At 35.6% G+C, this 22,311-nt stretch overlaps 1 protein-coding gene across 2 annotated transcripts in view; it reads right to left on the bottom strand.

Moving 5' to 3' along the window:
* The window catches only part of CLVS2 (clavesin 2), a 77,460-nt gene that overhangs the window by 42,794 nt on the left and 12,355 nt on the right, over positions 1 to 22,311 (bottom strand). For both annotated transcript variants that reach the window (XM_024357399.3, XM_527496.8), the window contains exon 3: positions 19,468 to 19,642. In XM_024357399.3, the coding sequence (XP_024213167.1) occupies positions 19,468 to 19,642 (175 nt within the window). The remainder of the gene's footprint in view (positions 1 to 19,467; positions 19,643 to 22,311) is intronic.

Here is a 22,311-nt window from a genome sequence, read left to right as displayed (position 1 = left end):
TTTATGCTCAGCCAGCAAGGAATGAGCAATTCTCCAAACAAGCAATCATACATGAGTCTGAACAACAGATAGTTTTAGGTGGCATAAAGCTTGACTTCAAAATGACTCATTCCTTCTTCTCCCTGCTAGAGCCTGAAAACATTAAAACAGAACATTAGACAAGGTTCTTGGATAACTGGGACTCCACTGAAGATTAAACACTACACAATGAATTCAAGAATCCAGTCTCTTATCTGTCTCTTATAATAGCTCCACAGGAACAGAGATGAGATGAAAGATCCAACACGGACAGAAATGAACAAAAAAAGAACTAAATTTACACACTTTTATTAACAGCCCATTTAAAATTCTATTTCAAAGAAATAAGAAAAAATGATATGAAAGGAGACAATGGAATATTACAAGACAACACTGTGATGGTGATAAACTGTACTTCTTTTTCTGGCAGCCAGCGCTTGCACAGTTTTTACTTTGCTCTTTCTGTATGACTTGGTAAATGTCCAGTGTGCAGAGGTTATGAGCATTTCACTAAGTGAAGGTGATGCATCTTCAGGTCTAACAGCCTTTCTCCACGTAGGACGATGCATGAGAACTGGTCACACCGTGCTCTTGACAAAAACTGCTTCATCGATCTGTTTTAATACCCAGGCTCCTTGCTACCTATGAATTCCATCATCAGGCAGTATTTGTAAGAAATATGGCTGCTGACATACTTAAAGTGAACCAACTGCATGTTGCAACTGTTATAATATCTTCCCCTGTTTAATCCATTCTTTATCATAGAATGGATTAAATAATATCATAGAATGGATTAAATAATGGATGCTAGATTTATCTATTAAAATACACTTGTCCTGTCAAGTCAATAACTCTCCTACAAAAACAAACAAACAAAACAAACAAACAAACAAAAAACTTATCTTTTTTACAGTGGCATTCATGTCCTTCTACTATTTTGTTTCAACTAAATTTTCCAACCTTATTTCCTTATTCCTTATTTCCTTATTCATGCATACTAAGATACAACTAAACTAACCTACTTCCTAATACCCAAATGCATCATGTATATGATCACCTCTCCATCAACTGTTTCTTAGTCTATAATGCTTCCAACGATGCATTTTCTTTCTTTCAAAAGGGCTTTGTATGGATATCTCTTTTCTCAGTCCTTTCCCTAAGCAAGATCTAATGGCTTTTTACTTCCTTTTCCTTTCATAAGTTGTTTGCACTTTTACATAGCATTTGAAATTTTAAATTAACACAGCCTTTAGCTTTTTAATGAGATACTTTTCTAATAGTGGGAAATGTGTACCACACTGATCAAAACACAAGTGGAGTGATTACTTTTCTACTTTGGTAACTTAGTATGAAAACTTATAACAAGAATATCATAGTCTGGGTCGTTTAAACAACATTTCTTTATCACAGATATAGGGGCTGGAAAGTCAAAGATCAGGGTGCAGGCATGGCCAGGTTCTGATGAAGGTCTCCTTCTTGATTTCCTCATGTGGAAGAGACAGAGAAAGATACAGCAAACTTTCTTCTGTGTCTCTCCTTACAAGAGCACTAATCTTACCATGAGGGCTCCACCTTTATGACCCAATTACTTTCCAATGACCCCACTGGGGATTAGAGTTTCTGCCTATGAATTTGGGGGTAGGGCAAACACAAACATTCAGTCCCTAGCATTGACGATAAACTGACAAAATGTTGTGAGTTTAGAAGGTGAATAATACACTATTTTAAAACTATGTCATGAAGAGAAAGGGATAGAGAAACAGGTCACAAACATTTGGAGAAAAAAATATAAAAATGAATAATATCAGATAGCTTCCAGTGTTCAAAGAAACAGGCTGCTTATGTCTTTGAAAAATTGTTTCATACAAGACACTGCATTTAGTAGAGTGGCATTAATCCTGTGTTCAAGATTTAGCTAAATTTAGGAAAGACTTTTGTTGCCAAACTCAGAGATGAAAAGAGCTGCTGTGTGAAGTAGTACGCTAGCATGCTCTGAATGTGCACAAACAAAAGCTGCATGACCTTGTTTGGTTTGTTTGTTTGTTTTTTAGAGACAAGTTCTCACTATGCTGCCCAGGCTGGTCTCGGACTTTTGGGCTCAAGCAATCCGCTTGCCTCGGCCTCCCAAAGTGCTGGGATTACAGGCATGAGCCACCGTGCCTGGAAGTTATGTGTACACAAGATGTTCAGCGATTTCTAAGTTTCCTTCAAATGCTAAAATTCTAAGATTCTAGACATGTTTGCACTAAACTTTTCATACAGGATCTAATATAGCATGTGCTTATCTGCTAAAACTGATTTAGATCTGTATAGCATAGCCAACAGTTCAACACAAAATGCCAAGAAATAGAATCCCTATTAAATGAGAACAATCACATTCAGATGCTCTCTGATATTTTAATACTCAGTTTTTCACTCATGTGCACTTAATTATTGGTCTAGAAAGTCTAAATGAAAAATAATTTGTCTGACTGTGAATTTGTAACCCTTAAACCTTTAAAGTATACAAAGTTGCTTATGATTTACCAACATTTGATCAGATTTTAGAAGAAAATAAATGTTATTATTAAAAATTCATGTAAGATACTGTGCTATTAATGTACTTCTCTGTAAATGCACAGTACATTAATATAATAAACACAATTTATCATCAGATACAGAGCAAATGCAAATATAAACCTTCTCAAGCAAATCCTTTCCACAAGAGATTTTAACATGCATAACAACTTACTTAATTTTTTTTCAAAGAATCTCTTTAAGCAGCATTCTAAATTAAGTCCCAAACTGTTGTCTTGCCAAAACTCCTGGTTTATTTCACTTAAGTTAAGCCCGATGAGCTCCAGGTACACATAGTATTGCAGAGCCTTTACTTCTAGTCTATGCAGAAGAAACAAGGTGAGAAAACCAGTGGACCAGAGAGAATGACTGTGAGAGAGATCATGCTTTCAGAAGACAATTGTAATCACCATGCACAGGAGAGACTGAACAGGGGCAGGCTAGAGGCAAGGCAATGTCCTCATGTTCTGAGGTAACCAAGGTGAGATGAAACAGATTTAAATGAGGATGGAAGAAAAATGTGAATGGGAGAGGACGTAGACAAAACTATCTCCCCCTTCCTTTTAATTATCGCTTGGCCTGCACTAATGTGGACTTTTAGCATCTCTGGGCTGGTTTGCTATGAAAGTCTCTAAACTTCTTACTCCTTGAACTTTTCTCTTTAAAATTATCCCATTTTATGAGTATTTATAGGGTGAAAGTATAAACAAATGAATGGTGTCACATTAATTTTTCTATTGTCCGTTTTTCATGATTTGTTCCTCTACTCAAGATGTCACTGATTCTCCATTCTTCATAAAATAGAGTTTAAATTCAAAGTGCATAACATTTTGACCCTTATCTAACAGATGACTTCTTTACTTTATCTTAAAAATAGAGTTTAAATTCAAAGTGCATCACATTTTGACCCTTATCTAACAGATGACTTCTTTACTTTATCTTGCTTGCCTTCCTTTGATCAACTCTTCGCATCAGACAGCCTAGACTCATTACGATACCCATAATGCAATATATGCATTTTCGCCTCTGTACCTTAGCTCATGCTGTTTCCCTACCTACATCTCTCCACATACCCCAAGAAAATCCTGTAAAACTTATTTTGCCATTTGTTGAATTGATTTTAATAACATAAGAATATAACTAACAGACAAGAACAATGCATATTGTTTAAAAGTGTGAGTGTCTTCATATGATGTAATTTTTCCCCTTTTTTGTTTTAACTTCATTCATGGCTATCTTATTCTAGATTTTCATAAAACTATTTTTAAATGGTGCTTATTGATGGCTACCAGACTGAATTCAACTTCTTTCCTTTCCCCTACCAAAAACTGATCAGTACATGCCAGGTACAATATTAGCATAATATTTGGGATTTTATATGAATCTGATAACTTCATAAAATATGCTTTTCAAAAGATGTCTGATATTTTTCTCTAAGGCATATTTACATTTTCACTAACTCTGCTTCCTCAGGTCTTGCTATAAATTTCCTTTGTGGCCCCAAATGTGACCCACCACAGCTATATGTATTCACAATGCATAATTTTCTTAAGATGAGCAGCTGCAACTGCCTGATTCTATTAATTTGCTCATCAAAGTATGCTAATATTATTTTTGAAATAGAGACTAACCTTTTTAACATAATGCATTGTATATTTATTTGCAAAATAATTTGCTTTACTTTTTACCATATCTCATGTCTCTTTGAAATAAAGATTTTAGAGTGAAAATATTATGTTCCAAATAGCAAAATATGTAAAATGCAGAAAATAAAAAAGATAATTTCACCATAGTCCTATTAGTATCATATAAGCATTGTGTCCCTTCCAATGCCTTTTCTTCTGTCTTTGAATGTATTATTTACATCAAAGTGACAATATTTTACATTTGTTTATATTGCACATATTCCACTTAATATTATGCATAATCATTGTTCATATTTTTACACTTTGCAAATATCACTCTTAACATGGAAAGATCATCCTTCATAGAAATCTGTCTCACTCTATTTCCTTACTATATGCCTACTATGTGGGTCACAATTTTCAGCATTAAAATTATCAATATATTTATAAATTTATAATAAATATCATAAATAGTGCTATGTGTTTTAAGTGGCATTTCCTAGGTAACAGATGCCAAGACTAGTATTTGCTTACAGAAATTTTATCAGGGAGTGATCTCAGGAGCAAAACTCATAAGAAAGAGAAAGGAACTAGGCAGAGGGAGACATTCAACTATGATGCAGTTACAACAGAGGAAACTCCACAGAAAGCTCTGGAGTTGAGGTGGTCTCTCAGAATTGTCCATAATGGAGGAAATGGGTAAAGTATTTGTACTTGTGCATTGAACCTATCACATTATGTTTACTTATGTTCCCTGGGGACATAAAGTCTGGCAAAGTAGCTCCCTTTAAGCAAGGGCAATTCTTGGAGAAGGACTCAGCTTGAGCTATCAGCAGCGAACATTCCTGGCACCTGGGAGTATAACTGCCTTGGTCCTAAGGAAGGGAATCTAGGCAGCACACCGCACTATCCATTACAGTTCACCCTTTATACCACTCAGATTCACTTGCTTCATATATGTTCATATTATCTTGTGGAGAGGAACTTAAAACAGGATAGTGAGACAAATCACAGCTCTCACAGATGCTGCTGGTCTCAAAGCACTTCCTTCTTACAATGCATTTTTCCCAACCAATGACAATGAGCCAAGAACTGGGCTATGGATTCAGTCCACCAACTGTGAATCAGATCACAGCTAAAACTCCATTTATTCATTTTTTTGCACCTATTCACTCCCACTCTAATGTGGGGGGGAAGGCGTGCTTAATAACGGCTTTCCAGGTCCCCGGATATTGATGTCAGCTTAATTCCTGTGTCCAACAGAACTTTAAATAGCTGGGCAACCCCCTTATTCCCGCGTTTAGTTACCCAGGTGAATGACTGTAAATCTCTTTGAAAACAACTGATGAAGTAATTTTATACCCTTGGTATTGCAGGGTCTTTCTTCATGGGGATCTATATTCTTCTTCAGTTCATGGATTTGGAGTCTGAGAACTGGCTCAGGTGAAGAAAGTAGGCATGGTATCCTAAGCTTATATTGGGATAGCTGCCCTCATCCTTTGAATTTCTTTTGGTTGACTATTTTAATACCTTTATTGTCTTCCCATTTATATTTCTCCTAGGAACACATGGCTTAATAATTATATCCAAAGCTTCCTGAGTACTAGGCGTCCCCTATGCTGCCATTCCAAGTGTGACAACTCATTACAATAATTGCACCCAACATACTTCTGATGTTAAAATGCCACAACCTGGCCAGTATTATTTCCAAATCTTATTATCACCATTTTTCAAGAAAGTATTTCTCTAATACATTAGATATCTTTCTCATAGTCCTTTTGATGACTACTTATCCTGAATCTTTCAAATGCCTGAGATATTGAACCCTCCAGGGTATGGTCTCTGGAGAGAATCCTACCCTATTTCATGTCAGGTGGAAGTTTTAATAATCAAAATTCTACCATATGCCTTTAGTCCACCCAGAGCCAATGGCATGACCCTCCTTGCTGCCACCTGGTGAGTTAGCTGAATTGAGTGTTTTTGTTACCATTGAGGGTCTCTTCATGTAGTTGAGAACAGTGAGGAGATATGTGTATATTAATCATGTATATACAAATCTCTTCATGTGGTTTCAGTAGAAAATATTTGTGACATTCCCAAAAGTGAAAATCTCAAGTTTTGTGTCCTAGGAATAAACCAGTGATTTCCATTTGTTGTAAAGAGCTAATACCTATGATAATCATTTTTAATCATTATCTTACAACATGGAAGGCCAGAGGCAGTGGCCATAAACTTCTAAGAGAAAAACTGCCTATGACTGCCTATGGTTTTTTAAAAAGAATATTATTTTAAGAAAATGGGGATGGTATATGTTCTTCATATCAAACTTCTGTTGGTGAGTTTTGTATGATGTGCCAGGTTTGGCTGATTAATTACATTATATAAAAAACATATTTCAGCCTGAAGGGTTCATCTTCTTGTTACATAAGTTTACTTACATTCTCTTCTTGAGCACAGGATAAAAAAGAAATGAATGACCAAGGCTGATTTTAACCTTATAGGACTGGGTACCATGCCAATTTCTTTCATGTATGTCAATTCACATAATCATCACAATACCAGGTAGAGGCATTAGCCCTATTTTTGATGTGATAACAAAGACTTCGATCAGTTAAGTATTCTATCCAAAATTAAAATCTGGACGTGATAGGGGCAAGATTTAAGCCCAGGAATGCCTGATTCTAAAGTCTAACCTATCCTAGCAGTTGTCAAGAGAAGAGAAAACTGTGATTGGACTATATCCTATGTAATTGTTCTCCAAAATCTCTTTATGAAGAAGGCAGATAATCAAAATATGATTTTCCTAGATGCTTTCTTGGATGAGAAAAAGTAAATCTCTTTCTTCCTTATGTGGCCTCATGATAAAACTCAAATCACAGTACATCAATTCTCTCTTATTGTATATAACTTAAGAATGTTTTGTGCTTGTAAATTAGGTTATAAACAACCTTATGGGAAGCCTCCAAGGGAAAAGAAAAGGGAGGGGATAATTCTATTCTTAATACCAACACATAAGCTTCCAGTAAATAATTCCACCAACTCTAAAAACAAGAGCTGAATAATGAAAAACAAGCACTCCTGTAGGGAGAAGCTTGGCAACTCAAACACATAAACTGTGAGATTCAGAGACAATGCAGGAAAACCCTACTTCTGCAGCAGCCTCAAGTTATTCTAAGAGAGGGACCTTCTTTAAAGGCCTTGATGGCTAGAGAGAAACAGAACTGCAGAGAAAAGGACACACCACAGCAACTGAGTTCCAGAGAGCTCTCCATGGTGCTGCTGAAGTCAATCTAGGCTTCCTCTGATGGTTCCTAAACAATGTTTAAGTTACTGTTACTCTTTTTGAGTTAAGGTCCTTCCTAGTTCTAAATATCTATAAAACTGGAACACAGTTTCCTGTTATTTACATAAGAGTGTTTTCACTTCCCTTTCCCTAACTAAATTATGTCTCCACATTTAGCATTTAATAGGACCTGCTTTGATGTTTATCATCCACCTTATGTTAAGACACCATGCCTCAGTTATCATTAAATATAGTTTGTTGTCCAGTCCTGCAGAAACCCATCATTGTTCTATGTGAGGCAGAATGTGCTTTCCCTTAGTCATCTTAAGAGAAATAATGGGCTGACCAGATGTATCTCCCTGAGGTCTTTTGAAATCAAGTGATAAAGTTGCCAATCTGCTTGCATCACTATCCAGCTACAAATAAGCATGGTTTTCTAAGCTTAAGAGTCTTAGTTCAAGGCTGGTTGCATTTATTTGCCAAGAATTATAAGTACATCCATTAGAATTTTGATTTTGGAAATAAATTTCTTCCATATTTTACCCCGGGGGGGAAAAAAGACCTCTCTGGGGATCCAGATTGAAGAGTATCATCTTTATCATCATCATTATCATCATCACCATACAACAATTACCATATAGAAAAAGAATAATTTATCTCCTACCACCATTATGCTAAGGTAAAAATGGTGGCTAATGACCTTCATTTTTATCATCTTGTAATCATAAACTAATCACTGGCTTTAAGGCATTAAGGAGCTTCCAAGTCAACATGGCAGACTGAATAAGCACACTTTCCTTACCTCCCTCCTCAAGTTTAAATGACAGCAGACAGTACAAACTATGATGAATTTTCAACACTACTAGAAACCAAATGAGGCAGACTAACATTAGTAAATCAGACAGTTTGATAAAATTTTAGAAGATAAAATGTACATGTGGCTCTAACTTCTGCTTCCGTAAAGATGGGATGGTAATAATTTTCCCCATTCCTCCCATTAAGTATAACTAAAATGCCTAAACATTATATATAAAATAAACATAAGAATACTCTGAAAGGTAAGGAGAATAAGGTATACCAGCTAGGGGCCTTGATACCCAAAGAATGACACAGTGGTAAGCTTCCTTAGTTTGATTTTGCCTCATAGATCCCAAATTTAAAGCTAAAGAAACTGGAAAATCCTATGGGCACACAAAGACTAAAAGCCATAAGAAAAGCTTGTTCTCACTAACCAAAGAACCAGGAAAGATACATACTAGCAACAATTTTAGGTAATAACTGTACTATTCTAGCCAAATATCAGGAAAAAAAAATATGGCCTCATCCTCACCCATACCAGCAAAGGCTGAGAGGGGAGCCTAGAGTTACACCCTCACCAAGCTGTAATAAGGCATCTCATCCCCATCTGAGTGATGCCAGAGAAGGCTGCGTAGGCAACCAGGTCCTTCATTCCTGCTGTACCAATGCCAATTTCCTGGTTGTGATATTATACAATCGTTTTAGAAGATGTTACCATTGGGAAAGACATATATGGGATCTCTTTGCATTATTACTTACAACTGCATATAAATCTATAATACAATGGTCTCAAAATAAAAATAAAACATTTATCATATATATGTAATTACAAAACAGAAATGTTATTATATACAGAGGACTAAGAACACAAATACAAAATCCATGCTATAGAAACACCAAAAAAAGTCAGAGGAAAAAATAATAATTTTTTTTTAACTGAAGCATATATTAAGTGTCTGGTGGACACATAAAAAGATCCCCTCCCAGTTGCGTGCTTAAATGCCAAACATAACAAAAAAGGTATTAAAATCTTTTACAGAGAGATTTCAGCTACCTACAAAGTAATAAGAACTTGTTTGAAGTCAAGGTTCTCATCAGAAATAATGGATACCTAACAACTATAAGATAATAATTTCAAAGTTCTCATCAGAAATAATGGATGCCTAACAACTATAAGGTAATAATTTCAGAGTACTAAGAAAAAAGTTATTTTGAAGTCATATTTGTATATCTAGTAAAACTGTCAAACAGATGTGAAAACAAAATAAACATTTTAGAGAATGCAAATATTCTGCAATTTTACCCCCCCCATACTCTTTCAGATAAGTGAACAATGACAAAAGCCCTTAAGATTGAGTCTAACGAAACAAAAGAAAGAGAGAGAAAAGAGTTCTAAGATTTGCAGCAATGAAATTCGAGCAAGAGCTAAGATGACACAAAAGTGAAATTTTTTAAATTTCTAGGATGACAGCTCTAATATAGGACTAATAAAAAGAGGGAAAAATTATAACATAAAGAGCTTCTAGAATATTCCCAAGAGGAAAGTTGATTATTTGAAGTATATAATATAATTGATAGACTAAGTAATGATAATGTATTTTTAAATTTTATTTATTAATTTCTATACTGATTAAAATTGTATTGACTTCTGCATGTTTTCAGTATGTGGCTAAACAGTAAGTAAACCTCCAACCAGTTTGTAAAGTACTTGATAAATCTTGATAATATGGTGAATCCTATTTACATGCTGAAGCTTAACAGTGATTCTATTCTCTAAGTCCACACATATAACAAGACTTTATCGTGAAACTCTCTCAGTATTGTAGCAGCTAGTATTCATTTCTGAAAGTTTCTTGTTAGGCCACCTCATTTTTAAAAATGTCTTATTCTCATTGTATGACAACTGAATCCCAAATTTGGATGATTTCTAACTTCAAGGCAAAGCAACAGCTATATTGCTACAGTTTGACCATCCCAAATCTGAAAATTCAAAATCTGAAGTGCTCCAATATTCAAAACTTTTTGAGCACTGATATGGCATTCAAAGGAAATGCTTGTCGAAACATTTCAGATCTTGGGTTTTAAGATCTGGGATACTCTACTGATAAGTATAATGCAAACTCTGAGAAATACAGAAATCCAAAGTACTTCTGATCCCAAGTATTTTGGATAAAGGAATATTCAACCTATGTAGCTATTGTGATAATTTATTGTATCAATTTGACTAGACCAAGGGGTGCTCAGGTATTTGGTTAAACATTATTCTGGGTGTCTGTGAGGGTGTTTGGGATAGGGTTAACATTTGAATGGATAGACTGAGTAAAGCAGACTGCCCTCCCCAGTGGGGAGAGGCCTCATCCAATCTGTCAAAAGTCTGAATAGAAAAAAAAAGGCAGAGTAAGAGTCTCACTCTAATTATCTGTCTTTGAGCTGGAACACTGATCATCTCCTGCCTTTGAACTTGAACTTGGACTATAACTTATACCATAGGCTCTTTTGGTTCTCAGACCTTTGGACTTGAACTGGACCTATACCATCAGCCCTGCAAGGTCTCAAGCTTGGTGAGTGCATATTCTGGGACTTCTCAGCCTCCATAACTGCATAAGCCAACGTCTTATATAATAAATCACCTTATATATTTGTTCTATTTCTTTGGAGAACCCAGACTAATGCAGCTGTCCTGGAGATAGTCTTCAGAATTTACAGGAATAATTTACCTTTTTTTTCTTTTTAAATTCAGGATGTTTGGAAATACTCATCACAGGAGCCAGGGAAATTTGTGGAGAGTAGAATTGATAGAATCACAGGTGTATTGCATTTGTTATAGAGATATAGCTATACTGATACAAAAAAATAGAAATCGCCTGCCCCTTAACCTATGCAAACCTAGTCAGGTACAGAGAACAGTCAGTACATAGAATGAATTGTAGGGGTGATATATTTATTCCTTTGTCCTTGAATGTAGGAATTAAAGTTCCTCAAAACACTGCCTGATTATCAACTCTTCCTTTCACAGAACATAAGCAAAACACCCCTTACAGTGCCGACTGAAGAATCATCAAAATTATTTTAGAGGGTCAGCATTGTGAAAGAGAGTACAGGTGCCCACCCATTCCTCCTCGTCCTAAGACCAAGTTATATTCAATTTCTCAGCCTCCCCTGTCATAATGATTGTCCGTTGTCTGAGTTCTAGCCAGTGGAATGCAAAAGGCAATGATGTGCAACACATCCAGATGTGACCCATAGGAATCTATTGCATGTGATTCTCCCTGCTTTTTACCCTACAGGGAAAAGGAATAAAATTAAGCAAAGTGGGCTTGGAAACCATATGGAGAAGACAGCAGCACAAGAAGGTGGAAGGAATACGGGCCACTGAATCAAAAGGAGCAGCACCATCACTTAGACTTCATGTGAGAGATGGTTGAGTCAATGTACACATTTTGGTTTGTTTGTTACAGCAGCTATCATTAAATTAAGTAATGACCTTATACTCATCCATGTTTTAAAACTCAAATTGAAGACTTTCAAAATGTAGTTGACTTTAGGTCATAGAAACACACTGTTATTAATTGCACATCAAATGGTATCCCAGGATGAATCCAAGGAGGCATTTCTCTTGTGAGTTTACTGTGGCTTCTCCAAATGCAGAAGAGAAGAAAATCAAGCCCACTTTAAAAAAAAAAAAAAAAAAAAGCTATTCAGAATATAAAGAAAAAAGAGTATTTTAGTTTTCAGAACAATATTAAGAGAATAGAACAAGAGTATTATTCATGGATAAGAGAGAATCACTCACTTCTAAGATTCTGGCAATATAGTACCAGAATTTTTAAATATAAGAAAACAAAACTAACCCTTTAAATTGATACTTGAAAGATTTTAATTAAGTGTTCATGAGATAAAATTTATAAAAATGAAATGAATAGACATTTAAAAGACAAGCATGTCAATTTCATCAGTATCTACAGAAAAAACCGATGCCATTGAGTCCTAGTGTTTTAAAAGGATAAATTGATGTTCACATTTTGGAGTTTTGATCTGAAGAGAGAAAAAAACGAGGTTTTGCTGGGAAAGAAGAACACATCAAGATGGATTTACATTGCTGCTGAAAAGAATAAGAGAGGGCCTGCATTCACTCATCTTTTTTGTTCTCTAGTTCAGGACATGTCTAAACATAGCCAATAAAATGAAATCCAGAGTAGTTCATATGCTTTGTTCAGTTTTTCATTATAGATAATTACTTTTTATCCATTTGTCATTAGCTCAATGACTCAGACCAAAAAGTGTTATTTTCTTCTTTCCCTTGTGTTACTTCAGTTGTTCTATTATTTGAAGCAAAATGATAACAAGTCACATTGTCAGTAGTTGAAGGTGTAGAAGTATTAAATTTTATTAATAATTAGTAATTCTCTTTAATTCAGTAAATGTTAAATAACCCTAGAGCACTCATTTCTCTATTTTACTTTTTGTCAAGGTTGACACCTGCTTCCTACAACTAGACACTTTTAACAGATTTCAAAATCAAAAGAAATGAACAGCAATTTTAACACAAGAAAAATACATCAATTATATGTACATACATAGGCATATGTACAGAATTAACCTAGTCCCTTATCAAAGATTATATAATCCTTAGCCTGCTTGCTGAACTGAATATTATATATAGCTGTTACCTATTGTCAGCTTTTAAGAAAGACTTACAACGTCCTACTTCTGAGAACTAAACCTCTCAGCCAAACTACATTCTCACACCATGAAATAAAGCAACTTTAGGGTTTTCATTCATTTTGTTCTAGGTTAAGTAACAACTAAGAAGAAGCACACTTAGCTCAGTCAGCTATGCATGTGACGAACAAAATGTCACTTTTTTTACACACTACCCTTGTCACTGTTTCTCAATGTGGTAATGCCTCTGCATATAAAATGTAGAAATAAACGTTCCCATCTCCAGGCTGCCTGAATGAATACAGTTCACGAGTCTGTGTGTTTACTTTCAAAAAGATAGGCATTGCTTCAGCCCCCTCCCATCAATGTATCATAATGCTGCCTTAAGCTTAAAATGTAGCTCGTAAACAAGAGGTTTCTGCTATTGTCTAAAGCATTCTAAGCCTGAAAACCATTGGCAGCTTAACAACCACTGCAAAGAACACTGTTGTAAAACACAGACTCCTTTTGTTTTATTATGAATTCCTAATTTAGTCAATATCTCACTAAGTTCTTTTCTACACTCTCCCTTAACCATCTTACACACACACACACACACACATACACACATGCAATTTCAAAGCTGTTAGAAATTACAAATAGGTAGGACTTGAAGGACTGAAAAAGCAAATGCTATAGTGAAGCTAAGAGAGCTCCTCACGCCCCAGCCTTGGACAGTGATGTTCCAAGTCATTAGCATGTCCTGCATTTTTGGCAAGATTCCCTAGGTAGGACTGGGCTTCCAAACGCTTAGAGCCAGAATGTGTAGCAGCAGCACTTTTTGCCTTCCACATGAATGATCACAGCTCTCAGAGCTAGCAGATTGGTGGCCACTGGTAACACTGGGCCCTTGAGTCAAATGAAAGGACCAGTGAATTGATTACATATTCTTTATTCTGTCACAAGTCCTACTTATTAAGGGCTCTTACGCTATCTGGCACTATTTTAGGCATTTTGTGATGGCCATACATCTGAGTCTTACGTAGCAATTCAAAGAGCTATTCAATCCCTTGTTACAGCCAAACCCCTTGCCAGCAAGCCATGCCTTGACTACATTATGTACTTATTGGCAGATGGAGTTTGGGGAGTTCTGTGAAATTGTGAAGGCAAAAGCACAGAGACCCAGTAGGGCAGAGGCAAGGGAGAAAAACAGATAAATATGTCTCAAGGGCAGCAGGGTAGGGCTAGGATAAGCTAAAAATCATCTATACATTGGGAGATTCTGGATTTATAAAAAAGTCCGAGTTTCTCATTAATAAAGAGTTTTAGAGATATTTTATTAAAAAAACACAGTAACCCTCCCCCTCCTCCCCAAAAAAAGCACGTAATTTTACTGTAAATTCAGAGTCTAAGAGGTTGTAGGTATTTCTAAACAGTTTGTGTTTTAGTTGGCTTTCTAGGCAGATATCTTAGCCGACCAGTTACATTCACTCAATCTTGTATTGATTTTCTAAGAAACTTCCTGTTTCTATGACTACCCTAATCAGTTAACTTCTTGTAAGTAGGAAGACAATTTTTTCTTTTTCTTTTCTATCAAAGCCGAATACTTTCTAATTTTTTCTTTTTTTTTTCTGTTTGCCACCCTGAATACTCCCTTTCCACAAAAAAAAAAAAAAGTCTGATGTTGTGCCTTACCTATCAAGGAAATACATTTTGTTGGTAAAAATGGTTGCTGTCTTTCATATTTGAAAACATTTGAAGATTTTTGCACAGAGAAAGCATATAAACTTACCTTGGACCAATATTATGAATGGCTTATCACTTTGTTGTTATATTAATAAAAGTTATCTTTGGTGATCAGCAAAGTGGCTTCCCCTTGGCCTTCATGCTTTATCCTAGAGAACTGGGAGGCTAATAGTCACTTAAAGAGATGGCTCACTGGGAAAAGAACATGGTTCTGCCATGCGGTGTCAAAAAAGTCCAAAGCCACAGGCCAGCCATTTGTGACATCTTTAGTTAGAATTGCACGTCTATTCCAATAAATAAATTTTACCTATATTAATATGTGAGAATTTGAGTATTGGTGGGAGAAGTTACTTTGATCTGAGCCTACCTACTGTTTCTTAGAGACAGGCCTGGAAACAATAGAAACAAGATTCATGAAAGACATTGGCCTCTGGAGTCAGACAACCAGGACTCAAGCCTTGAGGTCAGCTGAGAAAACTTGATTAAGCATCTTAAACTCCTCAAAGTTTCACTTCCTATCCTATAAAAATGAGACTATTATAATTATTTCAAAGGTGGTATGGGGTTCTCCAGATCTAACTTCTCTTTCCTTTGATCTAAGTCAGTTCATTTATCCAAAGGATGTTTCCAAATCAGAGAAGTGATTAGGATGCTTTCCTGTCCCAAACCTCCCTATATTTGGAGAGCACAAGCCACACCATATAGTATGCAGTCTTTTATGCCATAGAGCCAGGGTTCAGCCTGCCCTTCCAGCCTCATCTCTGGTTATTTTCCTCAATTCATTTCCCATTCTAGCCATGTTAATACAGATTCATCCTGTGTTTTCAGCCCCCTATAGCTGCATGTTTGTTCAGAGTACTTCCCCAATGTTGCTCTGATCAGTATGTCCTACCTGTTTTTGTCCACTTAGCAAACTTTCACTCAACTTTCAAAGCCAAGGATATCTCCACAATCCTCACCTTTCCAGCTATGCCTAGAGCTTCTTCCAAAAGAAACAAAGGTGAAATTTCACCAGGTGAAACAATCTCATTCTTTGCTTCTAACATGAAAATGTATTTTATTTGACACCCAACATAAAAATATCTAGATGCTATTTAACTACAGAAAAATTGTAGAAAAGACTGCAGTCTGTGTATCTAAAGTCTGAGCACCAAAAGAATACTATGGTATTATTCAGATTCCCAAGGTCATTCAACTTTAATTCATCACAGTTTACGTAGTCACTGACTTGTGAGAAAGGCAGCGCACCTCCAGAAAAATATGGCACCTGAAAAATGAGCTGATCCACATCAATTACTTTAATCATTGATATTACCTGCCAGGTAGAAGACATATCATTTCTAATATAATAACACTTGAAAATTGGTATAAATGAATAGACTGAGATTCAAACAAGTGCCCAAGTATTTGATGCATGGCAGGGTTGCCATCCAAATCCTATTCTGTCTGCCTTTAGAAGCTTTTCTATTTCTACCCTCCTACATTGTCCCTTAATTGATCTTATACTATATTCATGTATGAATATATATAATAATGGTTCATGTATCTTTATACAAGGTATATGGTGCTATATCTAGCCAGGTCACTTTAAATACTCTTGCTTAAGAAAAAAAAAGTCAGGAAACAACAGGTGCTGGAGAGGGTGTGGAGAAATAGGAACACTTTTACACTGTTGGTGGGACTGTAAACTAGTTCAACCATTGTGGAAGTCAGTGTGGCGATTCCTCAGGGATCTTGAACTAGAAATACCATTTGACCCAGCCATCCCATTACTGGGTATATACCCAAAGGATTTTAAATCATGCTGCTATAAAGACACATGCACACGTATGTTTATAGCGGCAATATTCACAATAGCAAAGACTTGGAACCAACCTAAATGTCCAACAACGATAGACTGGATTAAGAAAATGTGGCACATATACACCATGGAATACTATGCAGCCATAAAAAATGATGAGTTCATGTCCTTTGTAGGGACATGGATGAAAACTGGAAACCATTATTCTCAGCAAACTATCACAAGGATAAAAAACCAAACATTGCATGTTCTCACTCATAGGTGGGAATTGAACAATGAGAACACATGGACACAGGAAGGGGAACATCACATACTGCAGCCTGTTGTGGGGTGGGGGGAGGAGGGAGGGATAGCATTAGGAGATATACCTAATGCTAAATGACGAGTTAATGGGTGCAGCACACCAACATGGCACATGTACACATATGTAACTAACCTGCACGTTGTGCACATGTACCCTAAAACTTAAAGTATAATAATAACAAAATAAAAAAATAAAATAAAATAAAATGCAGAAAAAAAAGTAGGTTTATGATGTGGATTGATAGGTTACAGCCAACTCAAGAGAAAAAGAGACAAGGAATCCTCAAAACAGAGTTACATCCCATTCATAATGCATGTAAGTTTCCTCTCTGGCTGCTAGATTGATAGCCTTTCTTATTTTTGGTTCAATCCCCTATAATATTTTTTATGTTTTTCTAAATAAAGGTGACATGATAGCAGAATTATGGCATAAGTTCTAATTGACTTATTTAAAATCTTCTCATTTCTTCATTTTACTGACTAACTGGAAGAGGTTTATTACTGTTGTGGTGTTGATTGTCTTGGCATGGTGGTGGCTGTGTTTAGCAACCTAAAACTCTGTATGTATCTTTACTTCAAACATTTTGTGGTCTTATGTTGATATTGAAAAAAATGTTTATTCATATTCTGAATGAAACATATAGTGGTACACAATATTTGTCACATAGCAAATGCAAAGTAAAACAGTGACTTGATTTAAAAAGTCAGAAAGTGTTACTTCAGTACGAGACCAAATATGAGATCATGCATGTCACAACGGAACATTTCTAGCAATCCTATATTCGTATTCAGAATTACCATTGTTTTTAGATATACATATAGTAGACAGAGACACAGATACAGACACAGACATAGGTATAGATGTAATTATATAGCATTAAAAAGTCAATTTGAACTTAAAATAAAAGAGTTTAAAGGTTAGTAACACATCAAATCTATTCCCAGGAAGAGCTTTTTTCTCTTAAGTGGCTTCTTAATTGGAAATTAGGAGGAATCAACCCTTCTTACTCTGTCTTGTGTTCTGGGAAAAAGGAGAAAGGGGCTGAGATATTTGTGGGGAACAGAGAGAAGGCAGCTCCAAATGTGCAGCCATTACAGGTCCATGCAGAGAATGGGATTATTTCCTTCACTAGACATAAGCACAGAGGTTTCATCTGAGTGTAGTTCCTTGGTGTTCACAGGTAGCACTTAAAGAACTTCTGATAGTAGTTACAGCTAACAAGGAAGCTCCCAAACATCTCCAAATTGTCAGTTTGTTCTCCTGCAATGACTTATCACAGTATTATTAAAAAAACTCCATAAAGTAGGTTGGAAAATAGCAAGAGTCTATTCTTGAAGTGTTTTTTTTTTTTAATTTCTTGGGAAAAAAAAATATGAGTTCTCCAGTCCTTCAGGAGCTGAAGGCCTAGCCTAGCTCTAGTGCAAAGAGAAGACACAGGTTAAATAGCGATAACAATTATAAAAGGCTAGGTTACCATTCTGTGTTAGGTAACATAGTGGGTGGTAACCAATCTTGTTCACAAACTGAAGAACACCGTATACATTGCTGGAAAAAGGGCAGAGTTAGGACTGATTCTATATGATATACACATTTCCAAACATGCATTATCTTATGCTGTCTACCATCATGTATTAACTGTCCCTGTGGAGGTTTTTAAAAAGCATTGTTTAAGATAAGAGAGGAGCAAGGCTGTCTCACCAAGAGCAAGTCAGGAAGCCTACATCAGGAAAAACCTATATGGAGAAGAAACATCAGTGTGTCTTATTCAGTCCAGAGGCAGAAATCGAAGATTTCCAGCACCTGGAAAAGTTGCCCACTTTTAAGAGGTCAGCAGTTATCAATTTAGGTGTGTATAGATGCAGTCAGAAATTACTAATGAGTAAAAATCTAGATGACTTGGGCTTACTCAACATTGATGCCCCAGTCTAATGAATTACATCACTCAAGGACTAACTTGCGAATATTTTTAGAAGTTTAAAATCAATTCCATAAGTATTGTACACAAAGTAGCATAAAGCAAAGAGAGAGAATAGAAGGACACCCTGGAAGTTAAAAGCAACTTGACAATAGCAGGTTTATGACAGACCACTAAATAATAATATGTTTCCCATCTTCTAATTCCCAAGTAGTTAAACATTACTCACTGGAAGAAGCACTATTCCTATATAAATTCCATGTGACAGCCCCTCCCACTCACAAAAAAAACCCAATGAAGTCTAAAGAAAATTTCAGAGAGATGATCTTTGCATCTTAGAGACCAAAAAACATATTGATTGACTTTCCAACAGTTGAACATATTGCTGATCATATCCCAAATTCACCAGGTTAAATGAAATAATGAAGAAAATATTTAGCTAATTAATAGGCACAGAAAAAAGAAACAAAAACAAGCCTAAATAGCTAATCATTACAATCTAAAAAATGTTGCTTGTTCTGATTTTCAGATTAAAAATCTCAGCTCATTACCTGTATTTATGTTTAGACAGGGAGCACTGTACTAGTGTCACAAACTCTCTTCCTTCAGTGTTTCTTCTATAATCCTTTCTTCAGTTAGTATTTTAATGTTTGTGCTCAACAACTACAAATTTTTTTTGTTTTTGTTATTCTGTAAGTAAGACATTTTTTCATTCTAACACATTAGACAAGAGAAGTCAAACATAAGAGACCAAGGAAGTAGGTAATTTCCATATCCTACCTGCAGGCCTTCAATAGCTAATCGCAGCATACTTGGTGTGAGTTTAGAGGCTTGCTTGAAAGTGAAGTTACTCCAGTCTATGATCAAAACAAACCCATTCACTTGAAGCTCAGGATCTTCAATCATGGCTTCTAAAGAAAGTAAGATGGCACGCAAAATATCCACCAGTGTGTACCTATCGGCGACAGAAAAGTACTAAATTAGGTCTGACAACCACTTTTCCAAAAAGCTATAAAATATTTTCTAGCACACTAAAAATTCACTTTAAAATACCTTCAGAATGTTAAGGAAATAATTTTGTTTAAAAACCTATTTTAGGAAGAGGTTTAATTTATATGTACTCCAAGAACATAATCGAATTTAACATGTATTCTGCCCAAACAAATGGAAATGCTTTTTCATATTTTATCATCATTTAGTTTACCTCCAGGCCTTCTTATGATTTTCTAAAATCTCATTCAACTAACCCAAAACTAGGCATCACACATTTTAAGTGGTTCAAGAATGCCTTCAGTAATATTGACATTTCATATCTTCGTATTTGAAAAAACTGAGAATGAGATTTGAGTGAGTCTCATCAATAAATGAAAACACTGTACATGACAGCTATCAATAAAAGTTACTCAATTCAAATTACTTGTATTGAGTCTGTATCATAAAGAAAAGGAAAGGTGGTAGGGATAGAAAGAGAAGGAGATAAATATAAATAAAAGTGGGAAAAGTCATGGAAATTTACCTACAATAATACAAACCATCCTAATTCAAGGGTTGGATCTTTTTTTGTTTTGTTTTGTTTTCTGCTTTTCACCTTAGCAGGTTAGTTCCTGAAACGTTCCAGTAACCCAATAAATGCTCTTTATATTACTGTGAAAGTGACTTGACTAGAGTAGAAAGACACTGGTTGGAGATTAAGACACTGCTTCAATGGAGGCAACGGAACTAAGAACAAAAATAAGAAGCCAAATTTGAGTGGCATTTTAGACAATCTTGTTATACTGTGACAATGTGAGGACTGAAATTAGGGAAGATAAAAAATGACACATATTTTAGCTTCAGAGCCTGAATACATAGTAAAATTTTTAATCAATATCAATAATGCAAAAATAGGATACTGTTGGAAATGGCTGGGAATACAAAGTTTTGAATAGAACTTATTGTATTTGAGAAACATGTAGTATACCCAGAGAGGTATATCAAGCAAGCTTCTGAAACAAATGGATCCTAAACTCAGGGGAGAGCTCAAAACTGAAAATTCTGGAATTAAAAGCTTATAGACTCTAAGTTCAATGAAGTGAAGGAGGTAATGCAGTCAGAGCTAAGAGAAATATCAGATAATTATTCTAAAAAGGGAATGCCTAGAAATCTCAGCATTTTAAGAGGAGTGAGAAATTTTATGGAAGATGTTAACAATTTCAGTTTTTATACACCTTGCATTTTAAGTTTTTTTCTCCGGACACACTCAGGAGAGATTTCAGGAATAGCTAGAGAAAGAGATCTGGACCTCAGGGAAGAGGCAGGATGGGGAGGGTAGTGGATTAGGAGTCGAAATCATTCCCATTTAGTGGAAATGATGAGTTCGTTAGGAAGGCAGTATGATACAGTGAAGATATATGAGGGAGTAGGTCTATTTTTACTTCTAAAAATACTTGGATGTGCTAGGAGAAAGCATAGTAGTTCAGAAAGGAAAGAATAATTAACATTAGCACTTCAGGCAATTTCTCACCATTTCAAGACCTCATTTCTTCACCTGTAAAATCAGCAGTTTGGAACAGAATCTTGTTTAGAATCCTACATTAATCAAGCACAGGGCATGGTGTCAGAAGACTTCAAGATGCAATCTCTGCCCGGCGCCTCATTAGCCATATGGTCCTGGATATGTCGCTGATTTATAATTCTGAGGATCAGTTAACTGTCCCTATCTCATGCTATTCTCATTATCTCATTGGCCATGTTTGGGGGAGGGCTGGGGGCAGCACCAGAGAGTCATCAAAGAGATGACTCAGGTGAAAACATTTGTGCAATTTTGCACAGTTCTTGGTATAAACAGGTGTTCAGTAAATGTTGGTTGGAATACACACATAGCATACTTTTTGTTAGCATGATAAGCACAGATATAGTTTACTAGGCAGAGTATAAATCAGAAATGATAATCTTTAGGATAGGCTATTAGTATTATAAAAGGCAAAAGTCAAAAGGCCTAGGGATACAGCATCCAAAAAACTATCTGAATATATAAAATAATAAAACTTTTTATAGAGCTCTACTATGTATTTGTTATTAAATCTCTGAAACATGTGTGGGTGAACACCTTTAAAAGTCCCTTTATGGCTGGCCTACCTCCATTTTAAACATAATGGCCTGACACACTGTCAGGACCTGAAACCTATAAACACAGGCATTGGAAGGTTGGAACAGGAAGACTGTATTTCTGGCTGAAATTCAGACCCCCACCAAAAAAAAAAAGTTTTAATTTCTGAAATTCATAATAATATCATGGTGAAGAAAATTAAGGATTCAAAAAGTCCAACTTCAAAGGTTTCCCTCATTATGAGGTTGACCATTCTTATCCATAAGAAATCAAATAGCATTAATACCAAAATGCCATTAAATAAAATTTAAATTTGAAATCAGCTTTGGAAGGATGATATATTGTATGTAGTAAAAATTAATCAAGGTACCAGTAAGGACTGAAAACAAGAGGCAATGTGTTTTAAATAACACACTTGAAGTATGGTTCTCCTAAACTGTTTCAAAATCAAGATAAACGTTGATACACATATCATTATTCCAAAGGAAATAATATAAGGCAAATCCCAAAATCAGCAATGAAGAAAAGTAGGTTTG

The sequence above is a fragment of the Pan troglodytes genome, chromosome 5, assembly GCF_028858775.2.
Source record: "Pan troglodytes isolate AG18354 chromosome 5, NHGRI_mPanTro3-v2.0_pri, whole genome shotgun sequence".
Taxonomy (NCBI): Eukaryota; Metazoa; Chordata; class Mammalia; order Primates; family Hominidae; genus Pan; species Pan troglodytes.
This window is presented reverse-complemented; position numbering and strand designations above follow the sequence as displayed.